The sequence below is a fragment of the Drosophila ficusphila genome, unplaced genomic scaffold (genome assembly GCF_018152265.1).
Source record: "Drosophila ficusphila isolate 14025-0441.05 unplaced genomic scaffold, ASM1815226v1 contig_197, whole genome shotgun sequence".
In the NCBI taxonomy this organism is placed as follows: domain Eukaryota; kingdom Metazoa; phylum Arthropoda; class Insecta; order Diptera; family Drosophilidae; genus Drosophila; species Drosophila ficusphila.
Window position 1 is genome coordinate 3,928,506 of NW_025064091.1, and position 25,501 is coordinate 3,954,006.

At 41.8% G+C, this 25,501-nt stretch overlaps 3 protein-coding genes across 12 annotated transcripts; 2 read left to right on the plus strand and 1 right to left on the minus strand.

The window, feature by feature from the left end:
* The first annotated feature begins 3,108 nt into the window (after window positions 1–3,108).
* Window positions 3,109–17,976, plus strand: LOC108097597 (AMP deaminase 2). Of its 7 annotated transcripts, none has more exons than XM_017200000.1 (11): window positions 3,109–3,575; window positions 10,351–10,495; window positions 13,384–13,718; window positions 14,326–14,361; window positions 15,309–15,427; window positions 15,580–15,674; window positions 15,736–16,192; window positions 16,258–16,712; window positions 17,036–17,330; window positions 17,454–17,564; window positions 17,630–17,976. In XM_017200000.1, exons 1-11 carry the CDS (start codon window positions 3,455–3,457, stop codon window positions 17,798–17,800), a joined length of 2,340 nt encoding a protein of 779 aa, XP_017055489.1. In that variant the 5' UTR covers window positions 3,109–3,454; the 3' UTR covers window positions 17,801–17,976. The 7 variants fall into 7 exon arrangements, with proteins under 7 accessions (XP_017055489.1, XP_017055491.1, XP_017055486.1 ...); XM_017199997.2 differs by lacking the exon at window positions 3,109–3,575 and adding an exon at window positions 7,946–8,402; XM_017199999.2 differs by lacking the exon at window positions 3,109–3,575 and adding an exon at window positions 9,967–10,192.
* A 228-nt stretch (window positions 17,977–18,204) lies between these two features.
* Window positions 18,205–22,037, plus strand: LOC108097581 (LIM domain-containing protein jub). Of its 4 annotated transcripts, none has more exons than XM_017199966.2 (7): window positions 18,205–19,824; window positions 20,049–20,078; window positions 20,668–20,808; window positions 20,876–21,045; window positions 21,264–21,341; window positions 21,409–21,574; window positions 21,646–22,037. In XM_017199966.2, exons 1-7 carry the CDS (start codon window positions 18,501–18,503, stop codon window positions 21,891–21,893), a joined length of 2,157 nt encoding a protein of 718 aa, XP_017055455.1. In that variant the 5' UTR covers window positions 18,205–18,500; the 3' UTR covers window positions 21,894–22,037. The 4 variants fall into 4 exon arrangements, with proteins under 4 accessions (XP_017055455.1, XP_017055456.1, XP_017055457.1 ...); XM_017199967.2 differs by having other exon boundaries at window positions 21,279–21,341; XM_017199968.2 differs by lacking the exon at window positions 20,049–20,078.
* Window positions 22,017–25,378, minus strand: LOC108097579 (nuclear pore complex protein Nup93-1). Its single transcript, XM_017199965.2, has 5 exons — window positions 25,141–25,378; window positions 24,896–25,076; window positions 24,032–24,838; window positions 23,346–23,974; window positions 22,017–23,276 (listed from the first exon to the last, which is right to left on the minus strand). Exons 1-5 carry the CDS (start codon window positions 25,299–25,301, stop codon window positions 22,580–22,582), a joined length of 2,475 nt encoding a protein of 824 aa, XP_017055454.1. The 5' UTR covers window positions 25,302–25,378; the 3' UTR covers window positions 22,017–22,579.
* Window positions 25,379–25,501: the final 123 nt, after the last annotated feature.

Sequence of the window (25,501 nt, forward strand, 5' to 3'; positions counted from 1 at the left end):
GGGATATCGGATCGGATATCAATTTAGCGTGATTTTATTTCTCCTGGTTTTAAAGATCTCATTCGCTTGAAATTTCTTTAAAACTCAGAGAAAAATAATCACGTTTTGGAATCTCGAATTGAAAGGATAGAATTTTCACCCGAATGAAAGATTCTGGCTTTATTTGAATCCTTTTCTTTGGTTCGATTGCACAGTGGGTGAGGGAATTGAGGAGAGTAAGAGAAAACATGGGTGTGAATGGAACGGAATTAATGGAACCAATTCAGGACGCATCGCGTCAAGGTTAAGGTTTACAGATGGACTTAGAAGCAATGTTAGTTTAGGAGTGGCAAGTGACAGAGTTGGGTGCAGTTCGCACAGAGTTGTAATTATTTTTGTGATAAAATCCGAAGCGCAATTTTTTTCTCCAACTGTATGGTAGGTTAGAGGTCTGTACATAGGCGGGGGGGCAAGGGGGTGTCGATTGGCAGAGGGTAAAAGGGGGTCGAGCGGAATGAGAGAGAGAGAGTATGTTTATGAAGGTGCTACGAACAAAGACGTAATTGAAAATGTGATACAGTTTTTTCCTTAACCTATTTATTGAACGGTACGCAAAGCAGGGGACAAGAACGGAAGCGGAAACGGAGAGGGAAACGGAAGAGGAAACGGAAACGGAAACGGAAAGGAAGAAGAGAAATAACGGAAGGGGAAGGAGCTTAGCAATATGCTTTAGAAGCAAACAGATTATTATTCAACATTTTGATGCTTTGAAGGGAAAATTGAGTGGGACGTGTAGGAAGATTATTTTTCGGTTCTTTTCAACCTCACTTCGTTGACACAGGAAAATGAGACACTACAAAACAAAACAACCGCAAACCACACAGTTAAATGCCAGAGAAAAACGGGGAAATTGTAAAAATTTACACTTTAGGAAAATCTCTAAATTTTAAGCTTTCGGTGTTTTTAAGCCAAAAACAAAATTTAAAAAAAAAATTAAAAAAAGAATCGCAAAAAAACTACAATAAACAACGGCAAATCGTAAAAATTAAACAAAAAAAATTAGCGAAAACACACGAAAAAATTTATATATATATATATATTTCGATATTAAAAATTTCATTCGGAAAGAAAAGCAAACATTAACAATTTTGAGCAAACTCTCGGTGTTTTAAAATTAAGCGCATGCAAAACCACATTACACTAAACAATTAACTAAGCCCAGAGTAAATAAAATAATAAGTTAAGCTAACAGACGTAAACCAAAAACAAAAACCTCTTTCACTTTCGTGTCTTTGATTAAAAACCAAAAATTAAAGCGACAAAAAAAGCCGAAAAAAACCAAAAACAAAAATATTAAGCATATTTTTAAAATGTAATTTAGCACAAGAAAAACAAAGCGAAAAAGAAAAAAAGAAAACACCATTTTTAAACTACCAAAGTATTGATGTGTATTTGATAATGAAAATCAAAATTGTAATGAAATGAACAGGACAGAAACTTAAAACCAAAACAATTAAAATGGAACTAACCAAATTAATCGAACGACTTGTTTTCATTTCTCTCAGATATTTGGAATCTTTCGTTGTTAGGTTTCAAATTCGGATCTTACGTTGAGAATATTTAATGAAGAAACTTTTACAAAACTACGAAATGCAATGCCTGCCAAAGAATTAATGTTTTTAATGCGAAATGCAAAGGAAAACGACAAACAAATATTACTTATATGCAACCAAACAACAACAAAAGTTCAATAAAGCCGTTCCAATAAAATGAAACCAAATGAAAACTGAGAACAAAACAAGCAACAAAAATCAAACTTGTTCGGAGATCTTTTGCGTTTCCTTATACAAGACATTTACGACGACTAAAAACTAAAACTAAACAAAAAAAAAACTACAGAAACACGAAATTTTTTTTAAACTAAAGTAAAGAATACAAAATGAAATGGTAAAAACAAAACAACTATTTGTCGTGTACAAGTAAATTTATTTGTATTAAACTAATAAAGTGAAATGTTTATTGGTTTTTTTTTAAAACAAAACACCACCATTTTTATGCATTACATTATAAAAAGAAGCCGCAAGCAAATAAAATAAATTACAAAAAAACTTAACGTGTGTACATTTTACTTACATTCAGAGAAATATTTTGTACATTTTTTAACAAGTTGTTTAGTCAACCGAAATATGTAGCTGTATTTTACCATTTTAGTTACCATTGATAGCTTTTTGAACTTTTTTAGCTTTTAGGGGTTGTTCCTAATAATTAAACCAGAAAGGAAGCTAGCTTCGGCGAAACGAAAATTATGAAATTTTTTTCTCGATTCAAAAAATTGTTTTAAAAATCGATATTCTTAAAATCATGATCGTGGAATAAAAAACAACGACGTTTTAAGTTTATTTTGATTATTTCTATATATATTTTTTTTCGATATAGTTATCAGATGTTGATAAAGTTTTTTTTTTAAATTCAATAGTAGTTAGAAAACACCATCCGCAAGAAAAAAAAAGTCGATATGATAAAATACAGCGTCGTGAGAATATTTTTCATTCTCTCCTATGGAAAACTTATATTCTGCGTGCAATAACTACACAACTTTTGGGAAAGTTTAAGCAAGATAGCTTTAAAATTAAGTGACTAGTTTATATAGAAACAGTCAGGAGGGCAGACGGACAGACGTACAGAAGTATTTCGATTCAGATCTTGATGCTGATCAAGAATATATATACTTTATGGGGTCTGAGGTGTCTCCTTCACCGCGTTGCAAACTTCTGACTGGAATTATAATACCCTTTGCAAGGGTATACAAAATTCCCTTATCGCAAAGCAGTTTTAGTTTAGTATAAAATTAAGCTTCAAAGCTTTTGGCGCCAGACTGTTTTCAAAATGAAAACATTGCCAGATCTCTTGAGTAGCAGCAGCTTTTTAGTGTTCGGTATGTTAATGACTGCTTCACCGGATGTGGTAACATATAATGTTTAAAACAGTCAATTTCACTTAATAATTTTAGCAAGATTTTATACATATTTTACTAGGGAAATAAAAGCTTTCTCCGACTTGCCATTTAATTTATCTTTGTGGATTTTTTGGCGCACTACTTGTGGTCACACTGCGCATGGTTCATTTCAGTCGCAAAAAAAAATCGCACCGAACAGAAGCCAAGTTGCTACCACTTTTTTTCACCGTTTCAATCGCACACGAAATAGCAGTATTATTGTTGTTACCACCGTTTGTTGTGGTTGTTGTTTGCATTTTTTTGACTGTGTTTTACAACCGAGTGTTAAGAGCGCAAGGCGTAGAAAAATCAGAACATTAGATAGCGAGTTAAAAGGGTTTACAAGACGCAAAGTGCCAACGTGTGAGTGGTTAATTGCCCTTTGAGTTTCCGAAATCCCGAAGGTTCCGAAAGTAGTTTTTCGAATTCAAGCCCAAGTGGCCAAGGGCATCGATTCGACGACCCGGAGAACGCCGGGAAATGCAGAGCTACGCGGACGCACTGAGTGCCAAGGGCTATCGCAGCTTTGGATTCGACACGGACATGGAAATGGACATGGACATGGGCTGCACGATGCGCCGCATCGAGAAGCGGAAGGGCGGTGAGTTTCCATGTGGGCGTGAGTGTGGGACATGGGCGTGCGTGCGCTGCCAGGGGCGTGGGCCAACCCAAGTTGCGATTGCTCGGTTTTATTCTACAAAAATTTGCATATAATTGTCGTTAAACTGATCGGTGTGTAATACAAATTGCTACGAACAGCCGGCTTTGAATTTTATGTGTCATTCATAAAAGTTCCTAGAAAATTAGTGGAATACAATAAAAAAATTGGTAACCTTTTGTATTATAAACGAATGCAGTGGGATATGAATTTAGTGGCAAATTAACATTATGCGTTTATATACAGAACTCTTACCAGAATTTTAAACTTCCAAAATCATTGCAAAATATTGTTAAATTTTTTACAACTTTTTTTGCGGAAAACCTAAATAAAATGGGAAAAAAAGGCGTTTTATCCCAACAGCGAAGGCATTTTCTTTCATGTTTTTAGGACCATAAAAAAGTTGCATACCAGCTTTTTTAAGCTTTTTTATTTTTTTTTTTACAAAATCCACTTTTTTTCGGAAAACCATTATAAACAGCTATGGATTTTCTTCATTCTTTTTTGTAACTGGTTACCGCCAGGAATTATTTCCACTTTCATGCGATGGTTTTGTGATGGGATGCGAGTGTTCCTGCATGGAGGTAATGACGTTTATGACAATTATTTTAATCAGCTAGCGGGAAAGAGGCGTGCCGGTAACTGTTCATAAATTATCTGGCCAGAGTTCACATTGTCCCCGCTCATGACGTTGATGATGATACTGAATGTGATGAAGATGATGGAGGTTCCTTCGATGACGAATCCCCTGGCTGTCCTTCAATTATCTCTGCTCTCCTTTACTTTTGCACACAATTGCATGGCAAACTGGTATAACATATATAAGTGAATAGTGGTCCACAGATGACGTCAGTCTTGTTTCGATTTTCTTCTTTTGGTGTCACATGTTCCTGCCACGAAAAATAGGGTTCTCAATCGAAATAAGTTGCAAGAAGGGATGGCTTTTTCTGTACAACTTATCCCATTTATGTTGTCTTTTGATTAATGCTCTATTTTATTGTGCTCAAGATTTTGTTAAATTATAAACAAATGAAAATAAATAAAGGCAGAATCACATGTTTAGTAGAATTATTATTCTCTATTATTAATCCAAATTGTTTGACACTTATTCGCCCTTTTATTATTTTTTAATGGCAATGACTATACTAATTACTTTCAGTGCAGTTTAACCTGATTTATTTCCTTTCGTCGTGACTATGCTCAAGTTTTTTCTAGTTTAATTGTGCCTTTTCTTTTATTATTTGTCTTTTTCATTATTTTATGCTTTGTAAGTACTGCTTTTTAGTTGTTTTTGCTTCTTTATTTCGCATTTTGCGTTTCTGTTGATGCAGCAAACAAACGCAATGGGAAAGGCAGCAGTAAATACGAGCCCATTTAGGAAATTGGTTAAACATGAGGCGAACTCATGCGAAGGCAGAGAGACACATTCGTATTTATGGGCCAGTCTGTATGTGGGCCAATTAGCCACTGCTGTTTGCCCTGACTCATCGCTAAAAGGTGGCTGCTAATGCTGTGGGGCCAGAATAAGACCCCCGAAGCCCAACTTCGTATTAATTGTGCAGTCCAGCGACTTTAATCTAATCTAGTGCATGGCAGGGCGAATTTATTGTTTGCCCAGCTGAATTTATGGATGCTTCAAACACCACGTGGCCCTTCATTGCACCACAAAATGAAGTAATAAAAAAGACTATATAATGTAATATAACTCATTCAACCCACTGATTAGTTATTCTTTTTGAGCCGAAGTCAACTGATATCCTTCATAGGTATATCTAAATCAAAATTGATTATACTCATGTTTTTTTTCATGGTACTGTTCATTATTAAACATAGAACTTTAAGCAGAAAACGCAACAATTTGCTAATTTTTTATTATTTTTTTCTTCCTTAACTTCTTGATTCTTGTATGTTCTTTTATGTTCTTGTTAGCCTGTTATCAGCACCTAAGATTACTTCAGTATTTCTGCACAGTAAGAAATACTAGCTACTGGTCTTTCCTTAAACCATATCGAAACCTATTGAAACACGTAATATCAAGAATGTTAAAAAGATAAAAAGTGTTCGTTCAAAGGAATGTAAAAATTATTTGTACATTGAATGGAAATTATTATAACAATAGGAAAATGTAGTATTGTGCATTCATTTTTTTATGTGCGCCGCAGCACTCCTCTTATCGGGCTAAAAATACACTCCGTGAATAACAACATCCAAATTTGAGTGCGAAGTACGTGTATTATTCACAGTTTGTGGGAATCGTGCCCGGCTCCATTATCTGTCCATCTAGTGCTCATATCCCAACTGATACTTATATCATCATCCCATCCACTCAATTAGGGCAGTCATTCGCTCGACTTGTGTCCGCTGCTTATGAGAAATGTGTTGCGTTCAATCAACTGAGGAAGCAAATGGCAAAGGCTCTATCCACACATGTTGCCATAAATATAAAAAGTGGCACACTAAATCCGAAACAAAAATCATTTACATTGAATTTAAACGTTTCTTTTTCTTGAAATTTCCGATTGACATTAGTTAGCAAAGTCCGAGAGAAGTCATTTTTTTTAGAGACAACTGTGCAGTTTATTCAGATAAATACTGATTTCTTTTAAATTTACTTTTGCTGGATTCCGATAATTGAAATTTCATATCCTTGGTGTTATTCTTTTAGACGGCACTGTGGCGACGACAGCTGGCTTCTGTCTGTCGTAGGCATAGGTCAGGGTTTTCCAATTAGAAACAAATAATAAAAAGGCGAGCGGCAGCGACAGGAAAACAATGGGCCATTTCCCACACGGTTTCCCTTCCCGTGAATTTGGCTTAAGCCCCTAAATGATTTATTGGTGGTTCCGTGCCGGCACTCTTATGGAATTTTACGCTCTTTTTTTACTGAACCCAAGCTCTTGGCTTTTCTGGATTTTCTCTTTTTTCCGGCTGAATTCGAGACTGACTGCTGATAGTCATGCCAAATCAACTGTTTATATTCATAGCTTATTATTACATATATGTACGGCAAATTTTCCAGCAAAGCGGATAAAAATGAGTGGAAAATCAGAGTCAGTTGACTGAGCGAAGTCGAATCGAGCGGAAAGATATATAGTTACCGGAAAGTTGTTTTCCCATCCGATTTCCTTGGGGTTACGCAAGTCACGGCGGAAAGTTTACCATGTTTTCATGTGAAAATCAATAGCGGATCTCGGGCACTTTGCCCAGAAGCAAGAAAAGGCCAAACGCAGCAATTAATAAGTTCGCAATTCGGTCAATAAATGCAAAACAAAGAGCGGTGCCAAAAATACAACGAAATAAAATGAAATAAGCTTAAGCACAATCAAATAATAAATTGAAACGTATGTCAGATAAACAAACACGTATATTTTTGTCTATAATAATGCCCATCTTTCTATATATGCACCTATGTACTCGTATAGGACAATATACGCGACTGTTTGCATATCGCACACTTGGCAAATAAGGCAAATGAACTGACAATGACTTGCAGCATTGGCAGAAAATATAATATGGAGTTGAACAAACCGATTCGGCCTATGAAGCTATCAAAACAACCCGGTTATTAACGACCCAGCGCTAAACACCGATACTCCAATCCAAATTTGGCTCTCATCTGCGGGCTATTGATAAACCCAAGAATTGCTAAGTGGTCGAGACAGGGCGTTAACGAATTCGAGACGAGCCCTCCTAATAGAGGAAATTTACCGGACCGGGAACTTAATTGGGAACTATAATTTGAAGTGCTACAACCAGAAAGCTGACTTGGCATTGCTATCAGCTGGTGATCTTATCAAAACGTCAGGAGAATTGGTCACTAATTTGGTGTTATATCAAATATATACCTTTCGTATAATCAATCATTAGCATATCAAAAAATACTTCTCAGCAAGGCTCATAACTAACTACATTATATTTAGTCATTTTATTTAATTTGACAGATTGTTTCAAATCTCTATAACCTGGAGATATATCTTTTGTTTTTGTTCGGTTCAAAGAGCTTTGATGTTAAAAGTGCCATCCGCCACCCCCTAGAAATATTGTTTATCCAAAATATTGTTTATAATTAGCAAACATTTTGGGCTTTCCGAGCTTTCTGGTTGGGGCGCTGCGAGAGCCAAAAGCTCCTTCCCCACTTTACCCGATATATAGACTTTGGATCAAGAGATCGGAACCGGGAGAGGTGTGAACAAGAGAGAAAACATGGGAAAATCGGAGACAAACAAAGGCGAACGACAAGCGCGTAGAAGATGCGCGAATTGCGTCGGACGGAATTCAAACTAAATTAAGTGCAGCCGATCGCGGGCGGTATATATGCGACCGATCCGATCCGACAGTTGCCCCAAGACGTCGCCCAGAGCAGAATCTCGAGCAGAGCCGTGACACCTGTCAGCGGGAGAATTACATAAAAACACAAAAAACTACTCCCCCCAAATCGGAAAGTTGAAAAATTGAATAAGTAAACACCGGTAAAACCGAACGTAAAACCAAGAAACCAGCGTAAAAAATAAGGATATAACTAAAGTCCAGGGATCCCAGGATCCGTCAAGATGTCGTACCGCGGAATGCTGAGCACCACGGACGACTCGTCCGCGGATGTGCGAACTCAGGACTCGGAGACCTATGACGGCTCAATGATGTCCCATGCGACATCCACTGCCAGTGGGCCGCTGGGTAACAAGTCCAGTGGCAAGGTCCTCAACCCGTCCACCTCCATGTCCAATCCCCAGAAAACGGGCTCCCAAAGGGCGACTCCCAACCGCTGCGTATGTAAGTGAATGAATGCCCCACAAACACCCACAGATTCACTGATCCACTGATCTCTTGACCACACAGGGAGAATAATATTGAAGTTTACAAATTGTGAGCACTTAAACATCATGTTAGGTTTACCAAATCTTTTTTTGTTTTATGGAAAATTCCATAAAGTTATTATTTAATTTGATAGTCATTTTTGGGAATATATTGGCTTAAATCTTAACGATGTTTTACTTATTAAACTAAAAACTGAACATAAATTCCACAAAAACCATTAAATAGCTCTGCGTTACTTATATATGTTTTATAAATTTTCCATTTGAGTTAGATGTTTTCGAATTCCTATTTCACATTTTCAAAACAAAACGAAATCACTTCTGATAGTTGCGTTTTGTTCTCTGCACCCACCGATCACTCACTCACCACCCACTCCATCCCCCACTAGGTCACACTCTCTCTCTCTCCCTCTCTCAGTTTCTCTCTTTGGGGCTCTCACTGTCTGCCGCAAAAAGAAAGCAAAAGACATTCACTCTCCCACGCAAACGGCAAAGCACTCTCACTCATAAAAAACCTGTATCACTGTTACACTAAAAATATAACTGTTTGAAAAATGTTAAAACATGGAAAAAATAAGTCTAATTATTAACGGATGATTTTTAGTTAACTGATTTGTGCTACATAAAATAATATTCAAACCTACTTTAGTAAAAAAATGGTATGTTTAAAATGTATCCTAAATGGTATCCTATTTTTTTTCAGTGTGGCGTTGCTGCTGAGCTAAGTCTTACTAACCCATATTGAAATATAGGAAAGTTTTTTACCTTCTCAAACTGTTGTTTAAAAATTTTGAACGTTTTGTCTGTTCCAAAAATATAATTTAATTGGTTAGTAAATAACCACTTTTTTAAACTTAACTGTCTTTTTTATAATATGGAGTACTGAAAAATAAATCAGCTCTTATCATTTACAATTAAAGTAATTACAGGAGTGATTAAAATTATATTCCTCCCTTCTTTTTCGTTTGGAGATAAGTAATTATTCTGGCGTTTGACCTTGAAGTGTATTTCAACTTCGGATCCCTCAAATCAGTCCTCTCATCTTGTTTGTTGTTTGTTGAGTGCGTGTTTTGATTTTGTCCGTATTTTGCTATCTCGGCTGGTGATGTTCAAAGCCCCCATTCCTCCTTGATACACTTAGAGAAAATATAAAATATATATATTTTAAGCTGTATGCTTTTGATAAACAAAAAAAATGTCTATCCAATGGTGGTATGATTAAGTTATCTTAATATCAGCATATAATATTCATTGACAGGCAAAATCTTTGACTTTTGGTTGGCTTCTCTGGACTTCTTTATTCTCAGTGTGCCCCTTCTTCTTAACATTTTGTTGCTTGCCAATTTGTAATCGCCAATCAATTTTGTGTGGATGTTTTTCTTGGGAGTCGCACTGGTTTTTGTTGTTGAATATTTTGCCGCTGCCAAAGATGAAGCGCCTCTGCTGCAGCCGCAGTCGCCGTCGCTGCCTCTGCCTCTGCCGACGTCGTTGGTCTCGGCCTGGAATTCTCCGATCTTCGATGTTTTCCGATTTCATTGAGGCGACAACTCTCGCCCAGGTTACTTCAGCAACTTGGCAACGATCCTCATTTTCCGGTTTTTCTCTCCGCACTTTTCGCCATGAACTTCAATCGCATGGATACCGCCCATCGGTTGCGCGTGGACGTTCAACTTTATGGGGGATCAATGGGTAACCAGCTAAACGACAGAGGCACTGCCACGCCCACATTCGTCTCAGACGATTCGAGTAGGTTCTGCACTTTAGGTTCTATAAGAAATACTCGATTTTCCCTAATGGTTAACGATAATTTTTAAAGTGAATATCCGGTACCATAACTTTCACATATTTTTTTGCAGCAACTTTGATTTTGATTCTAATCCAAATGCATTCATATTATTTTGTAGGTGATCTCACTGATTCTCCGGTCGATGAAAAAGCCGAAGCTGATGTGGAGGTGACCAACGAGATCTCGGCTCCATATGAGGTGCCACAATTTCCCATTGAACAGATAGAAAAGAAGCTGCAAATCCAGCGCCATCTCAATGAAAAGTAAGTTTGAATAACTGAAGTAATAATTTTAAGGGAAATATATCCCGAAAATAAAATCACATCTTTAAGGAGCCTAGTTGCTTAGTTATACATGGTACCTAAAAAGAGAGGGTTTTTTTTAGCAAGACTAAACTATTTGTGGCTTATCAGCTAAAGTGCAATGCTGTCTACGAATCATTCGCTGATGATAAGTATAAAACATTTAAGTTCGCTTTCAAGCCAATCAGTTATCAATTGGATTTTAAACCTGTCCTACGTGCTCAAATTACAAGTGATTTTAATAATTCGATGAAGCATCGCGTTTTAAAATTGTAAGTTGAATTAGGACCAAAAAAAGTTGATTAAATGTATAAAAAAGCAACAAGAACTTTTAAACAGAATCTACGGGATGTGTATCTTAATATCTACATACGTCAAAATCTGATAAGTGTGTTAAATATTTAAGACCACAAATTTTAAGGATTTCGTGATATCTGGTGAAACATTTTCATTCGTAGACCATTATTAGAGTGGAGCCCCGCAATCATATCAGTGCCTAAATCAGTGCTACTTCTGTGTTGATTTGTTTACGTTACAAGCTCACCAGACAAAGCACGGCGAGTTCACAGATCTCGTGATTGAGTCCTTATCAGCAAGTCTGTTTTAAGGTTAGATGCTTACTAAGGCCATGCTGCCATTGCAATTCATCTCATCTCTCTAATTGTACAGACGAAAAAATAACGCAGATGTCAAAACAACATTTCATTGTTTTGTTTTCGTTGAGATTCTAATCTGAAGTAAATACAGATATTTTTGGACAACATTTATTTTCTTCAGTTGGTTGTTTGTCAACATTTGTTTATGTTTTGATTCATTGAAAAATGTAATTTTGAAATTTATAGATGGTTTGGTTTCTTATTGATTTTTAACACTTAATTTATAATAACAACACGAAACAACTTATATAAAACTTGTACAATAATTTAAATAAAACTCTTACAAGAGTTTAAATAACACTTTATATAGATAAATTTGTTTAGCTTTCTTTTTAGGCTCTACTAGTTTGACCCTATTTTGCCTGAAAAAAATTGAATTAGATTTTAGACAAAGAAGAACCCTACGAACATGTTTCACTTTTTGTAAAAGTTTCTCTGTGTGGATTCCTTTCCGGGGCAGTTTCTATAGCTCCGTAATGAGGCAGCCGCAAAGTGTGGGCGTTGCACGCGTTGCAATTATCAGGCTCCCAGGTGGGCGATGATTCCGGTGGAGCGGGTGTTTGCCGGCTAATCCAAAATGGGCGTACATAGGTGTATACTCGTATATATACATATATATACTTATGTCTCGGCCGCCGTCCGGGTTTCGGGTTTTTGGCCCGGCGAAAGTGTAGACCGATGCAGAACACGTTTTGATTTTGAATGGAACTGCATTAGGCATTGGGCCTGGACGGCCGAATCGAGGTGGTGCTGGCGGTGCCCGGTGGTGGGGCTTATGGCATAACGAACCACCACCACCACCGCCATCGCCATCACCACCAGCAGCAGCAGCAGCGAGGGCACCACTGTAACCACTGTGGCTGAGTTCTGGCGCGGATGCCGTCACTTTCAGTACGCTCCGATCCAATAAGCGGGCAGCTCAACGGCGCGAAACGCGGCCCAAAGTTTCCCACCTGCCTCTACCTGTGCGACCTCCGCTGACATTGAGCCCTCTTTATAGGGAAACCACCCATCGAGCCATCGCCATCGCCACCCAATGCCCCACTAAAATCCACCATAGTTATTGTTCGTGTCGCACGCCAGGCGTCACTAAAAAACAAAACCAACAACAACAACAACAATAAAGAACACAAAACCGAGAAACGGTGTTGGAAAAAAGTTTTCAACTCGCACGGACATTTCAAGTTTCTGGCTCGAAACAAGAATCCCGACAAGTTTCGTACGCCAGAAATAAAAAGGAGGGGAGAAACCTCCAAGTTTGGGTTTCTTTCCCGAGAACCTTATAAACTTTTCAAGTTTTGGGCCGCAAGAACTCAAGAACAAGAACCCAAAGCGACTTAAAGTGTATGGAAAAATAGTTCGGAATTCTTTGGGAACAGTTCTTTGAAAGTTGGTTATTATTGAAAGAAATAGCAATAAATTAAAATTAAATTAATTAACCTATTATAAGGTCTACAATAGAGGTGAACCTTAAATGTATTTATTTACTTCAAAATCAGGAAAAACTTTAATTTTATAAAGGGTTCTTTACAATTATTTTTCCACAACTTTTTAACATTGGCCGAGCTAAGTTCTTTAATGTGACTTTTATTGGCTTGAAGTAGTCAAAAGACCCACAAACTTCTTAATAGAGACCATTAAACAACAATTAATATAAATAACTTTCTTCTTTGTTGGAGTTTCTTTCGGACAATCGAGATATAGTAATTTAGTTTAGAGAGCACCTTAAGTCACGCAATTTGTTGCAAACGGGTCGAAAGTAGTTGGTCTTTTTCGAAATCGATTGGGGGTTGCAAGAGATATTCCCATGGCGTGCCGGGTTGCAAATTAGCGACAATCGGTGGCTTCGCATTGCCATAAATCAACTGGTCAATCGATCATTACCATCTCCGTGCTCAACGGACGGCCCATCAAAGGGGAAACCCCAGAGCGGAGGACTCCATTTATCGGTAGTCACTGGTCAAGGCAGGATGTCCTTCGCGGATGACAGCTATAGCTTTGGGCGGTGCTACGAATATCAGCCCGAGGATTCCAAATGGTCAGCCAAAGGGAAAACCTAAAAAGAAACAAGTGGTATCAAAGATCAATAAACGCTTTGATTACGCTGATGCTGAATATTAGATATTAGATTTGGAAAATTGTACATTAATTTAATTTCTAAATAATAGAATATTTTTTTGTTGAATTTTTCAGGCAGGCCACAGGACCTAGACCAGTTGCCGCAGCTTCCGTGCTTTCATCGCACAGAGAATCATCCAGCAGCACCGAGGGTCACGACTCCGCCACCGAAATGGATAGAAACGACGCGGACATCAACTTTCAGCGGGTCTCCATCTCGGGTGAGGACACCAGCGGCGTTCCCCTCGAGGATTTGGAGCGGGCCTCGACCCTGCTGATCGAAGCACTGCGCCTGCGCAGCCACTACATGTCCATTTCGGATCAGTCGTTCCCCTCGACCACTGCGCGATTCCTTAAGACGGTGCGGCTCAAGGATCGCATCAACAACATTCCCGTTAAGGAGGTATCAGGTTAGAAATCCTATTCCAATATTGCTACTTTCTTCAATTGAAAGAGGTATCAGAAATCCAAGTTCTGGACTGCTTTTATAAAATATTTTATTCTGTGGGACAAAATTCTGTAGAGATGTTATCATGCATAAAAAAAGAATAATTATATTAATTATAAAAAATAGATCCAGACCAACGTGTTCGTGTAAAAATGTATAAAAGAGCAATTTTGTACAAATGCCCCTAAGTGTTGTGATGCACCATTTCCTTCTTATATTGCAATTGATTCACTTTTAAGTGAATTATGTATTATACAAGCTGATATTAGCGTGTGTTTTGTGTAAACTGTACGCGCCGGTGTTGCCACATCGCTTGATTCCGGAAATCAGCTCACGTGTCTGTCTCTTTCTCGCCTCTGCCTTAGCAGCTGCCGCCTCGCTCGTGTCTCGTACCGTTAGAAATCCAACCGTTTTATTATTTAAAGCTCTAATAAGCTACTTTTCCATTCATATTCCCCTTCTTTGTTAAAAACTATGTGTTTGAGACTCTTTAGCCCTTTTTTGCATTCCAATTTGATTTCGTATCGACTATTTATTTCTCTTTTCGTATTTTTCATTATTTCTTATAGACATCATTCGCAAAATGAGTGTTACGAACATACAAGGTAATTCGTGCGCACACCTGACTTTCCTCTTTACCCGCCTTTCTCCTTTCAAATTTTCCCACCACGTTCGATTTGAGTACAACAAGAACAACTCTTTTTTTCGTTTGCCTGATTTTTGTTTTCCGTTTTCGTTGTGCACTGCCTAATCTTATTCTGCGTACCTTTAAACTATAACTACAAAGGCAGACAGTGTTGCCAACTATCGCTGCTTTAAATACCAAGTTGACCACACTAAACTACAGCTACAACGCTCGCTTTAAAATCTGCTTGACACAGCACGCGTTGCAGCAAAGATATTTTCTGTACTTTTGAATTTCCACAGCGTTTTGCATCTGTTATTCGTATTTGTTTGTGTTCCTTGCTTACTTTGCTTTCAGTTTGTGTGTTCCATATATGTTTGCTAACCAAGTACAACAACAACAACAACACGCCCTGAACTAAAGTTGTAGCCGCTTTAAAGTTGAACTCTCGCCCTTTGTCACTCTTTTTGTTGGCCCACTCGAAAGCAAATCCTTGTACAACAGGAAAAACAAACTCAGCTTTGATAACTTTTGTAGAACAAGTTAAACATCAAAGTTTAGTCGCGCACTAGGGTGAAACTCACATGAAAGTACAATTTAAAATCACATCCTGAATCTCTTATGAACCTGTCGTCTGTTGTAATAAAAAAAAGGTTAAGAAATGTTTAAGTAAAATGCAATGCAAATAGTAACGACAAGAGATTTACTGATTTTAAAAAACCAACTCTATAACACTTTAAAAACAACAGTTACAGAAAACACCACTCGCACAGACACCTGAGTGTAGAGTGTAGTTATACCACTAACTTTACCGATCGACAAAACTATTTATCACATCTGCAACTAAACAAAATTATATTCTTTTAATTTAACAAAAAAAAAAACAAACAACTCACAAAACACACTTGAAACACCGTGAATCTACAGACGCCCATTTGAAGACTTCGCACGCAAAGATTACAAATCCGTGGAACGTGGAGTTTCCCAAAGATGAGGATTTCAAGATCAAGCCTCTCAACGGAGTGTTCCACATTTACGAGAATGAAGTAAGTACAATCTCATCAACTTATACATATTTCTACTATTAAATTTAATGTTTTAAATACTTCTTTAATGTTGTAATTGATAATTAATTATATATTTAATATATTTAACTCGAGAATTTTTTTAACCTTGAATTTGTGAATTCATTTTCCAGAATGAGAGCAGCGAAATCAAATTTGAGTACCCGGACATGAGCCAATTCGTTAACGACATGCAGGTCATGTGCAATATGATTGCCGATGGACCATTGTAAGTATTAACCATATATTCATAACCTTATTATTTATACTTGTTTGGTTTTCCCTTACAGAAAATCGTTTTGCTATCGACGCCTCTGCTATCTGTCGTCCAAGTACCAGATGCACGTGCTCCTCAACGAACTCCGTGAGCTGGCCGCCCAGAAGGCGGTGCCACATCGCGATTTCTACAACACACGCAAGGTGGACACCCACATCCATGCCGCCTCCTGCATGAACCAGAAGCACCTGCTGCGCTTCATCAAGAAGACGCTGAAGAACAACGCCAACGAGGTGGTCACCCACACCAATGGTCAGGCGATGACCCTCGCCCAGGTGTTCCAGTCGATGAACCTGACCACCTACGACCTGACCGTCGACATGCTGGACGTCCACGCCGATCGCAATACGTTCCATCGCTTCGACAAGTTCAACTCAAAGTACAATCCCATCGGGGAGTCGCGGCTCAGGGAGGTGTTCCTCAAGACGGACAACTATCTGAATGGAAAATACTTTGCGCAGATTATTAAGGTGCGTTTTTCACAATCCTTTTGTTAATATAGAATATGCAATGAGATTTTATTTAATACATTTAGGAAGTTGCTTTCGATTTGGAGGAGTCCAAGTACCAGAACGCTGAGCTGCGTCTCTCCATCTACGGCAAATCGCCGGATGAGTGGATCAAACTGGCCAGATGGGCCATCGATAACGATGTCTATAGCTCGAACATCCGTTGGCTGATCCAGATACCGCGTCTCTTCGACATCTTCAAGTCGAACAAGATGATGAAGTCATTCCAGGAGATTTTAAACAACATATTCCTGCCGCTCTTCGAGGCGACAGCCAGACCCAGTCAACATCCGGAGCTGCATCGCTTTTTGCAGTACGTTATCGGGTTCGATTCCGTGGACGATGAGTCCAAGCCGGAGAATCCGCTCTTCGATAACGATGTTCCACGGCCGGAGGAATGGACCTACGAGGAGAATCCTCCCTACGCGTACTACATCTACTACATGTACGCCAACATGACGGTGCTGAACAAGTTTAGACAGTGAGTAAAAGATAATAACTTCAAACAAAACAAACATTTCAATTCAAAGCAATCCATTCCCTAAAAAAAATTATTATTTTTTTTTTTTTTTTGCAAAATCGATTTGTTCGTTTTTTGAAGGTTGCAACTGGTAAATCAAAGTTAGCTAAATTTAATATGCATCTGCTCGACGTTTATTTGATTTGATTTGATTTTATTGCGAAATCGATTTTTCCATTTTTTGTACAAATTTTAATTAAAAATTAATTAAAAATCAGAATTGATTTAGATTGTCTTGTTAGTCTTTTGTACTCACAATTAATGATGGCATGAATACCTTCCAGCTCGCGTGGCATGAACACCTTTGTGCTGCGACCCCATTGCGGCGAGGCTGGACCCGTGCAGCATTTGGTGTGCGGCTTCCTGATGGCCGAAAACATCTCCCACGGCCTACTGCTCCGCAAGGTGCCGGTGCTACAGTATCTATATTATCTGACCCAGATCGGCATTGCCATGTCGCCGCTGTCGAACAATTCCCTGTTCCTCAACTACCATCGCAATCCGCTGCCGGAGTATTTGGCCCGAGGTCTTATCATTTCCCTCTCCACGGACGATCCCTTGCAATTCCACTTTACCAAGGTAAGTGAGCCTAATAAGTTGTCTTATTAGAAATCCTGAGGATGAGTTTTTAGTCAGTTTATTAATTCTGGTTCTATTATTTGATCTGTTATATTTTTCTAATTACTACCTGACTTGTTTTAGGAACCCCTTATGGAAGAATACAGCATTGCGGCCCAGGTGTGGAAGCTCAGCTCCTGCGACATGTGCGAGTTGGCCAGGAACAGTGTGATGATGAGTGGATTCCCACACGCTGTGCGTTTCAAATGAATTTAAACCCAAATCATATTACTTATTATTATTTTTTGTAACATCTACAGATAAAGCAGCAGTGGCTGGGGCCCATTTACTACGAGGATGGCATTATGGGCAACGACATCACCCGCACCAATGTGCCCGAGATCCGAGTGGCCTATCGCTATGAGACGCTGCTGGACGAGCTCTCCAATATCTTCAAGGTGAACCAGACCTGCTCCGAGCACTCTTCGTAGACTGGACCCCTTGCTCCATCGCGTTGTTGTGGCTTCCTACGCTAACTTAATGCAATTTACGCAGATATATACGCTAGTTATATACATATATATATATAATTTAAATGTTTCTGTACTAACCAAAATGTAAACGCGGCAGACCAAAACCTTTAAATATACAAAACTTGTACACGCAAGTCTTTTTCTTTTTTTCTCTTTCTTGGGATGAGCTTGAGATTAAGAATTTTAATTTTAAATATTTACGGAGCAACTACTCAGAACTAGATTAAACTCAAAACTTTAAAAATTTCAAGAACATTTTAAGCTCCCAAACAGTTTTTTAGGGTGACCCACTCGCACTGTTCTGCGGTATATTTGCAGTATTTTTCCGGAGCTTGCCGGAAGGTTTATTATGACGGTTGCAAACTACGGTCACACTTCATCACAAGTTGTTCCCACGGTCCGAGTTTTTTGATTTTTCCAATGCAGTAGAAAACAAAGAAAATGCAAAAAAGCTGAAAGTGTAAAGGAAAAGCCGCCAAACTGATTGCCAACTAGCTGAGCACAGTTAGCTAAGGCGTTTTTCCGTCCGGGGAAAACGAGGAAATCGTTGATTTCGGGGCGGCGTCCCCCCGCAGAGCGAGACAGAAAGAGAGGGAGGAGGAGCAGGAGAAAAGGAGGTGGAGGAGCCAAAGTTGCAGGATAAGGATATATCAGCATAATGACCACCCAGCGAACGCAAACGCAGGCCAGGAATCCCAGCAGTTCCGAATCCGACTATGAGACACTCATGCAGCGCCTCCACATCGGAGGAGGAGCAGGAGGCGGGGGAGGCCTCGGCGACGGGGGCGTGGCCATGAGGAGCTACCAACGGTCACCGGGCGCCATCGAGAACTTCCTGCAAGAGAGCCAACAACAACATCAGATGCAGCACCTCCATCACCATCAGGATTACAAGCTGTACGAACGCGGCAACATCATAGCCGCCTCCAAATATGCCACGCCCCGTCCCGTGGAGCAACTTCAGCATAGCCACAATGGCAGTGCTCACATCTATGCACCCACCGCCCAGATTTTGGGTCAACGCATTGCCCCGCAAAAACATTCGCCGGTGTACGAAAACCTTGAGTTCTACGGCCAATTCGATTCGAATCACAAGAGGGCACAACCCCAAAGTCCCGGTAGCAGACAGAGCGCCATGCTCAACGACTATCTGCTGATGCAGCCCATTGGAGCAGGCCGTTTCGCACATACGCCGGTGCCAGAGAATCCGGGAAGTGGCTCGGGAACGGTGAACAGAGGAGCAGGTCGATCTGTGACCCTGGGACCGACTGCCGATCTGGAGGAACATGCAGCGCCCATCTACGAAAACATCATTCCCCATTCCGGGCAGCGGGCACAGCCGCAGGCCTCGCCGGCCACCGCCACCATGTACCAGGAGATGCAGCCCACGTCCAACTCCTCTGGCGGGTCCTCCACCGCCGGCCTGGATCTCAATGCACTGCTGGCCTCGCCCATGCATCAGCGCAGCATCAGCAGCAATACGGCCAGCTCAAGCTCATTGGGTTCGCCCACCCAAAGGTATAGGAACCTTTCGCTGCCCAGCCATCTTAGTCCGGTGCCTACGGCACAATCGGTGGCTAAACTGCAGCAACACACGCCTATCAAATCTCCGGTTGGCGCCATCAATGTCTCGGTTAATCCCAATTACATAGAGGACATCAACAGTTCCGATTATGTGTGCATGACGGCGAATCTGCACAGGAACTCGGCAGCGGGATTGGCCACTGGCCGAGCGGCAGCAACGGGAGCCACTGCCCAGCGAACTGTCCAGGAGCCGGCTACGATATCGTCCTCAATGGCCATGGGAATGGCCACAGCAGCGGCACCAGCCACATCCAATGCACAAATCACATCGGCGGCGGCGGCAGCAGCACAGCCACCACAAACATCATCATCCAACGCCTCCCTGAGGGCCACGCCCATTGCGATGACAGCTCCTCTGGCGGTGGCCACATCGCCCACTCCGTCGCAGGGCAGCACAGGTGAGTGGATCTCTTACCAAAACAGTATTTCATGTTCAGTGATGGGCAGGGTACGTTATTGCCTTTGTGGAAGTTTCGAAATTCCACCTAGGCTTAAAGTATGTATTAGAAATATGTATCTATCTGCCTGGTACAACCCATCACTGCTCGCTCCATCCATTCCAAATTGTATTAATCAAACTAATGAATCGAAATGTTTTCCCACTAAAAATGCCTGCACGCAGCCATTAATGCTGCCTTGAAACCCAGGAGAGGTAGGAGGGGCTAAGCTTTGGTGCCCAAAAGGGGTTGGGTCTCCAGTTGGGTTCCGTTTGTGTCATCACTCATCGCTCAATCATAAACCGGTTGGCGGGGCGACAAACTTCGGTCAAACGGTTGCCGCTAACCGGTTTATTTTCAAGTCCTTTACCTGAACCGATTCACAGAAAATCGAAATCGTTTTCAAACCACAAACCAGAGACGTATCCAATCCTAGTAATTTATAGTAATCTTCAGTTTGACTCTTGATTTAAATTATGATATTATATTTATAAAAACAATTTTTATTAGGTTGCTTTACATGTAAAATTAAATTTGTTGTGTTAGTCTAAAAATAATCTCGCTTCATATTTAATTAACCACTTAGGGGTTTTCATTTGTTGATTCGATGTAGTTATTTTTGTATTATGACTAATGACGATCGTGTAAAACGTCGTGCATTATTAGCTTTATTTGCCGTTTGTTTATTTGCCGGTTCCAACAATACTCCCGCATATTTGGTTTTGATTTGTTTGCTGACCAAGTCCAACTTGGCTGGCAACCCAAATAGAAAGCATGATCTAATATTTGCTCGTTCACTGGCAGGTCTCACCAAGAATCTGCTGCCGTACAGCGTCACCCCGCCGCGCCCGGCTGGTCCGACGGAGGCTCAGCGGAAGATCGAGGAGCTCACCCGCCAGCTGGAGGAGGAGATCGAGCAGAGCGAGGAGCACGGCGAATATTTCGGTAGATTATCAGCACTCCAATGATTGACCGTACTCACTCTAATGACATATTATGATATGATTCTTAGGCATCTGTCACACCTGCGGGGAGAAGGTGAAGGGTGCCGGTCAGGCCTGCCAGGCGATGGGTAATCTTTATCACACCAACTGCTTCATCTGCTGCTCCTGCGGACGGGCTCTCAGAGGCAAGGCCTTCTACAATGTGCACGGAAGGGTCTACTGTGAGGAAGATTACATGGTAAGAGAGTTGTTGTAGTTTGGTCAGGATACACAAAAATATTGATTTACTTCTTAAATTATTTTTGTTTCAAAAACTGTGATTTTCTGTAATTTATTTGAAATGCTTACGTTTGGAACTTAAGTCATATTAAATCAAATATTTTTGCTCACTGGCTTCAAACCAATTTTGATTTGATTACTTATTATTTGACACACATATTAATTAATAATAATAAGAATTCATTGTTGCAGTATTCGGGCTTCCAGCAGACGGCGGAAAAGTGCGCCATCTGCGGCCACTTGATCATGGAGATGGTTAGTCCTGTTTGCATCCATCCCGCTCTAAACGGAACACTCACCTCGGTTTCGGTTTCTCTTGCAGATCTTGCAGGCCATGGGCAAGTCGTATCATCCGGGTTGCTTCCGGTGCTGTGTGTGCAATGAGTGCTTAGACGGTGTGCCCTTCACCGTGGACGTGGACCACAAGATTTATTGTGTCAACGATTACCACCGAATGTTTGCGCCCAAGTGCGCCAGCTGCGGCAAGGGTGGGTTCATACTTCGCAACTCGCCGAACCTCTTAAATTCTATTTGATTCCTTTGTATCAATCTGGAATAGGCATCACCCCCGTTGAGGGTACTGACGAAACCGTACGGGTCGTCTCCATGGACAAGGACTTCCACGTGGACTGCTACATCTGCGAGGAGTGCGGCATGCAGCTGACCGACGAGCCGGACAAGCGCTGCTACCCGCTGGACGGGCGCCTGCTCTGCCGCGAGTGCCACCTGCAGCGTCTGGCACTCCAGTCCTCGCCGCATGCCCGTCACCAGGAGCCCGTCTGCGCCTCGTATCAGTACATGGGCTGAGCGGGGACGATTCGACCACCCACCATTGACTGAATGACGCACAGATCAACGATCAAACTATCGCAATCAACATATTCCAATTACCAATATTATCTAAAACAGACAGAAGTGAAAACAAATGCATTTATACGAAACGATCGCTAAGTTAGTGGCTTTCTTTTTATTATGTTCATGGCAGTGCATGAGGATCTCCAAGCGGATCTGTTAAAAACTATGTAATAGATTCCTGAACGCTTTCGACAATTGTTATTGCTTTTGCAGCAATTGTTGGCAGTACTATTTTCATATATTAATGTGTGTTCTTTAAATGTCCTGGGGTGTTCCTGAGACCTCTTGAGGTTTCATAGCAATAGCAACGGTGTCTCAAATAATGCAATAAAATACTTTATTCTTAACTGGCAATGTTGTTTTAATAATTTAACTGATTGCTGGATTAATTCAGCCGAAACAAAGAGCACAGCTAAAAACTGTTACAAATATTCTTTTCGAACACCAAAGCATTTACAATTAATTTTCGGAGTGCTTTAAAGTATACTTCTTCAATCGCGAGAAACTTCTATAGATGCGCAATGTATTTTTAACTTGTAACTCAAAGAATGTCTTTCAAACAAATGTGCAATCTAAACTAAACAAGCAAAAAAGACGCATTTAAGCAAAACGATCGCTAAATGAAGGGTTTAATTCGGCTAGTGCATTAAGATCTCCAACTGAACGAGCCGCTGGTTGGTGGTCGATGGCATTCGGTAGGGAACGCTAGCCGCCATGTTGGTCAGTGCCTTTGCCCTGATGCGCAAGTGCCTCAGGACGGCCTCCTTGTTTTCACTCTTGGATTCATCGCCGTACAATGAACCCGATCCGGTTGAACCTCTTTGGCTCACATACTCCTCGTAGACGATGTCCATGGCTGCGAGCAGAATGTCGGGTAGCACCTTGATAATTTCTGGAGCCATTCGCTTCAGGTTCGTCACGCACTCGTCCACTTCGGATGAGTTGGCGGGTATCAGCCGGTTGTTGGACAGGATCTCCGATGCCAAACGATACTCGCCCTCGTGATAGAAATCGAAGAAGTCCATCAACTGCGACAGCACCGTGTAAGATACCATCACCTGGGCCTCCACATCCGTTTTGCGCTCGGCCAGCGCCGCATCCAATCGCTTAGTTACGTTGCACAGCCGCTCCCTCATGCTTCCCGGTCGCGATGGCTGATGGACCACCTGGGAGAGCAGAGAGCACACCAAACGCAGCGTTTTGTCCAGATGGCCGGCAATGAAGTAGAGCTTAATGGCCGACTCATAGTTGCTGCGTCGCGCCAGCTCATCACCCACCATTCCGGCCAGCGAGTATTTGTCGTAATCCATTGTGTGGAACTCGGCGAAGATGCCGCTGGAAAAGCGCACGAAGAAAACCATTAGTATTCTTATATTTAATTAAGAGACGGCAGGAAAAACTCACCCAGTGAAGCGGAAGGAGTTGCACTCATCTTCGACACCAAAGACTAGTTCCAGCATCTTGTCATCGCAGTTCTCCACAAGCAGATCGCACACACAGCTCAGCATTACGTTGATGCCGTCCTCGGACTTGAAGTGCCGCAACAAATAGTAGTACTGCAACGCCTGCTCGGTGTCCGATTGCTCAAAGCACTTGGCGTACATGACAATTAATCGAACCAGATTTAGACGCTTCATTGGCGGTGGATCGTCAGGTTCGGAGCTCAGAAGCGGCTGTTTTACGGAACGCGGTGCACCCAGCATGCACAGCTCATTCAACGCAATGGCCATGTGAACGGCGTGCGGGCGATTTGCCTCAGTGCGGGCCAGAAACTCGATGGCTGCTTCGAACTGTCCGGTGAGGGCCAGAACCTGGAAGTAGAGCGGCGCCTTTTCGCGGGCATTGAAGTAGTTCTCGCCGTACTTGTCCAGAATGAGAGACTGCAGTCCGCTGTAGGTCAGCTGCTCGATGTTGTAGTCCCGCTTGTCTTGGCCGCGCAGAATGGAGAGCTGCAGCCACAGAAAGTCATCAATGCTGCGCATCAGCTCCGGGTGCGAATCGTTCGGATCGCAGGCCAGCACGATGCCATAAACCTAACGAAAGGCATACCATTAAGTTGAAATCAACTATAGACAATGGCGACTACTTACCGCCTTTTTGTAGGGATCTGTGCAGACGTGCAGCTTGTTGTTGTACTCAAGCTTCAGCTGGCCCTCGATCTTGGCCTTCGAGGTATCCGTATCGCCCAGCTTCTGCAGTGTCATTAGCTTGAGAAGTTCGGGACAGGTTCCCGATTCCTTGAGGTACTTCACAGCGGCACCCATATCGCCGGATCGCAAGCTGAAGTAAACCAATGGCCACAACGGACGACCGTTGCTCACATCGTGCAGACCGTAAAGGGATTGTGGCTGCTGGAAGATGACGCCCACATACGAGCCAACCAAGTTGTACACGTTGGGAATGCCACCGCGTCGGGCCAGCACAAGATTCTGCTCGATAACCTTGTTCATGTAGATCTTGTATCTGCGCTCCAAATAGGCGCGCGCCTGCTGTATGAACTGCGGAGCCGTCTGGCGACTCTTGATGGGATCAATGTTGCGCGATAGAGGCGTCACTACAGCCATGTACTTCAACACGTCCCACATTTCGGCGACTAGCGAATCGTCGAAGGACTCCTGGGCCAATTGGGCAAAGGCCGACACTAAATTGGCGCGTTGACTGCCTTGGATGTGCGATTCGTTGTAGGCGACGATCTGTTTGGCGTATAGCTGCTGGATGTTATTCAGGCGGGAGAACGGACTAGGCTCGTCGGCCATGGCCGTGGGCACCATTTGGCGCTGCACGTCGGGAAAGTCCTGCTGGCGCGGACCCACCAGGGCGTTCAGCAGCGCCTCCTTTTCCTCGCCCCACTCGCCGTAGACGCGGCTCCATTTTATCCGCTCTACGGAATCGAAAATCTGTAAGAGAGTTTGTAAGTAAAGGATCCTAATCGTCTGTTTTCCTGGTCCACTTACACTGCGGTTTGTCTCGTCGATGACAGACAGTATGGCATTTTCACGCTCGTTCTTCAAATAACCCTGCACATCGGTGTCTGCGACGGGATCGAGTGGCTCGAAGGATTGGCGTGCGCTAAGCGTCTCCAGTTTCTGCGTCAGCTTTGGCAGATCCACGCCCTTAGAGCCGAGCAGTATGTGGCTATGAACGGAAGAGGTTCGGATGAGTAATGGGATGAATTTAAAAGACCGGCAGTGCTACTTACGCCTGGAGATCGTTGGTGCCCGTCTGGGTGACACGCGCATGAAGCTCCTGCGTGGCCTGCAGCACCTGCGACATGGTCCGCTCCACGCGCGGCATTTCCGTGTCCATCTTGGTCTCGTTCGTCAGGCGCTGGGCCTGCTGCAGCAGCTCCACCAGATCCATCTTGGGAAAACCCGGCTTTTACAAAAAAAAAACAGTCTTAATCGCACGCCAAAGCGTGTTAGTGTGGCCAGAGCGTCACGAATTCCACAGATTTTCGCGCCACAACTACAGTCAAGGCTTTTATATATTTTACGCAACAAATTTTGTTATCTGCCTTTATGGCTTTGACTCCTTGTACGAAAAATGGAAATTAAATAATT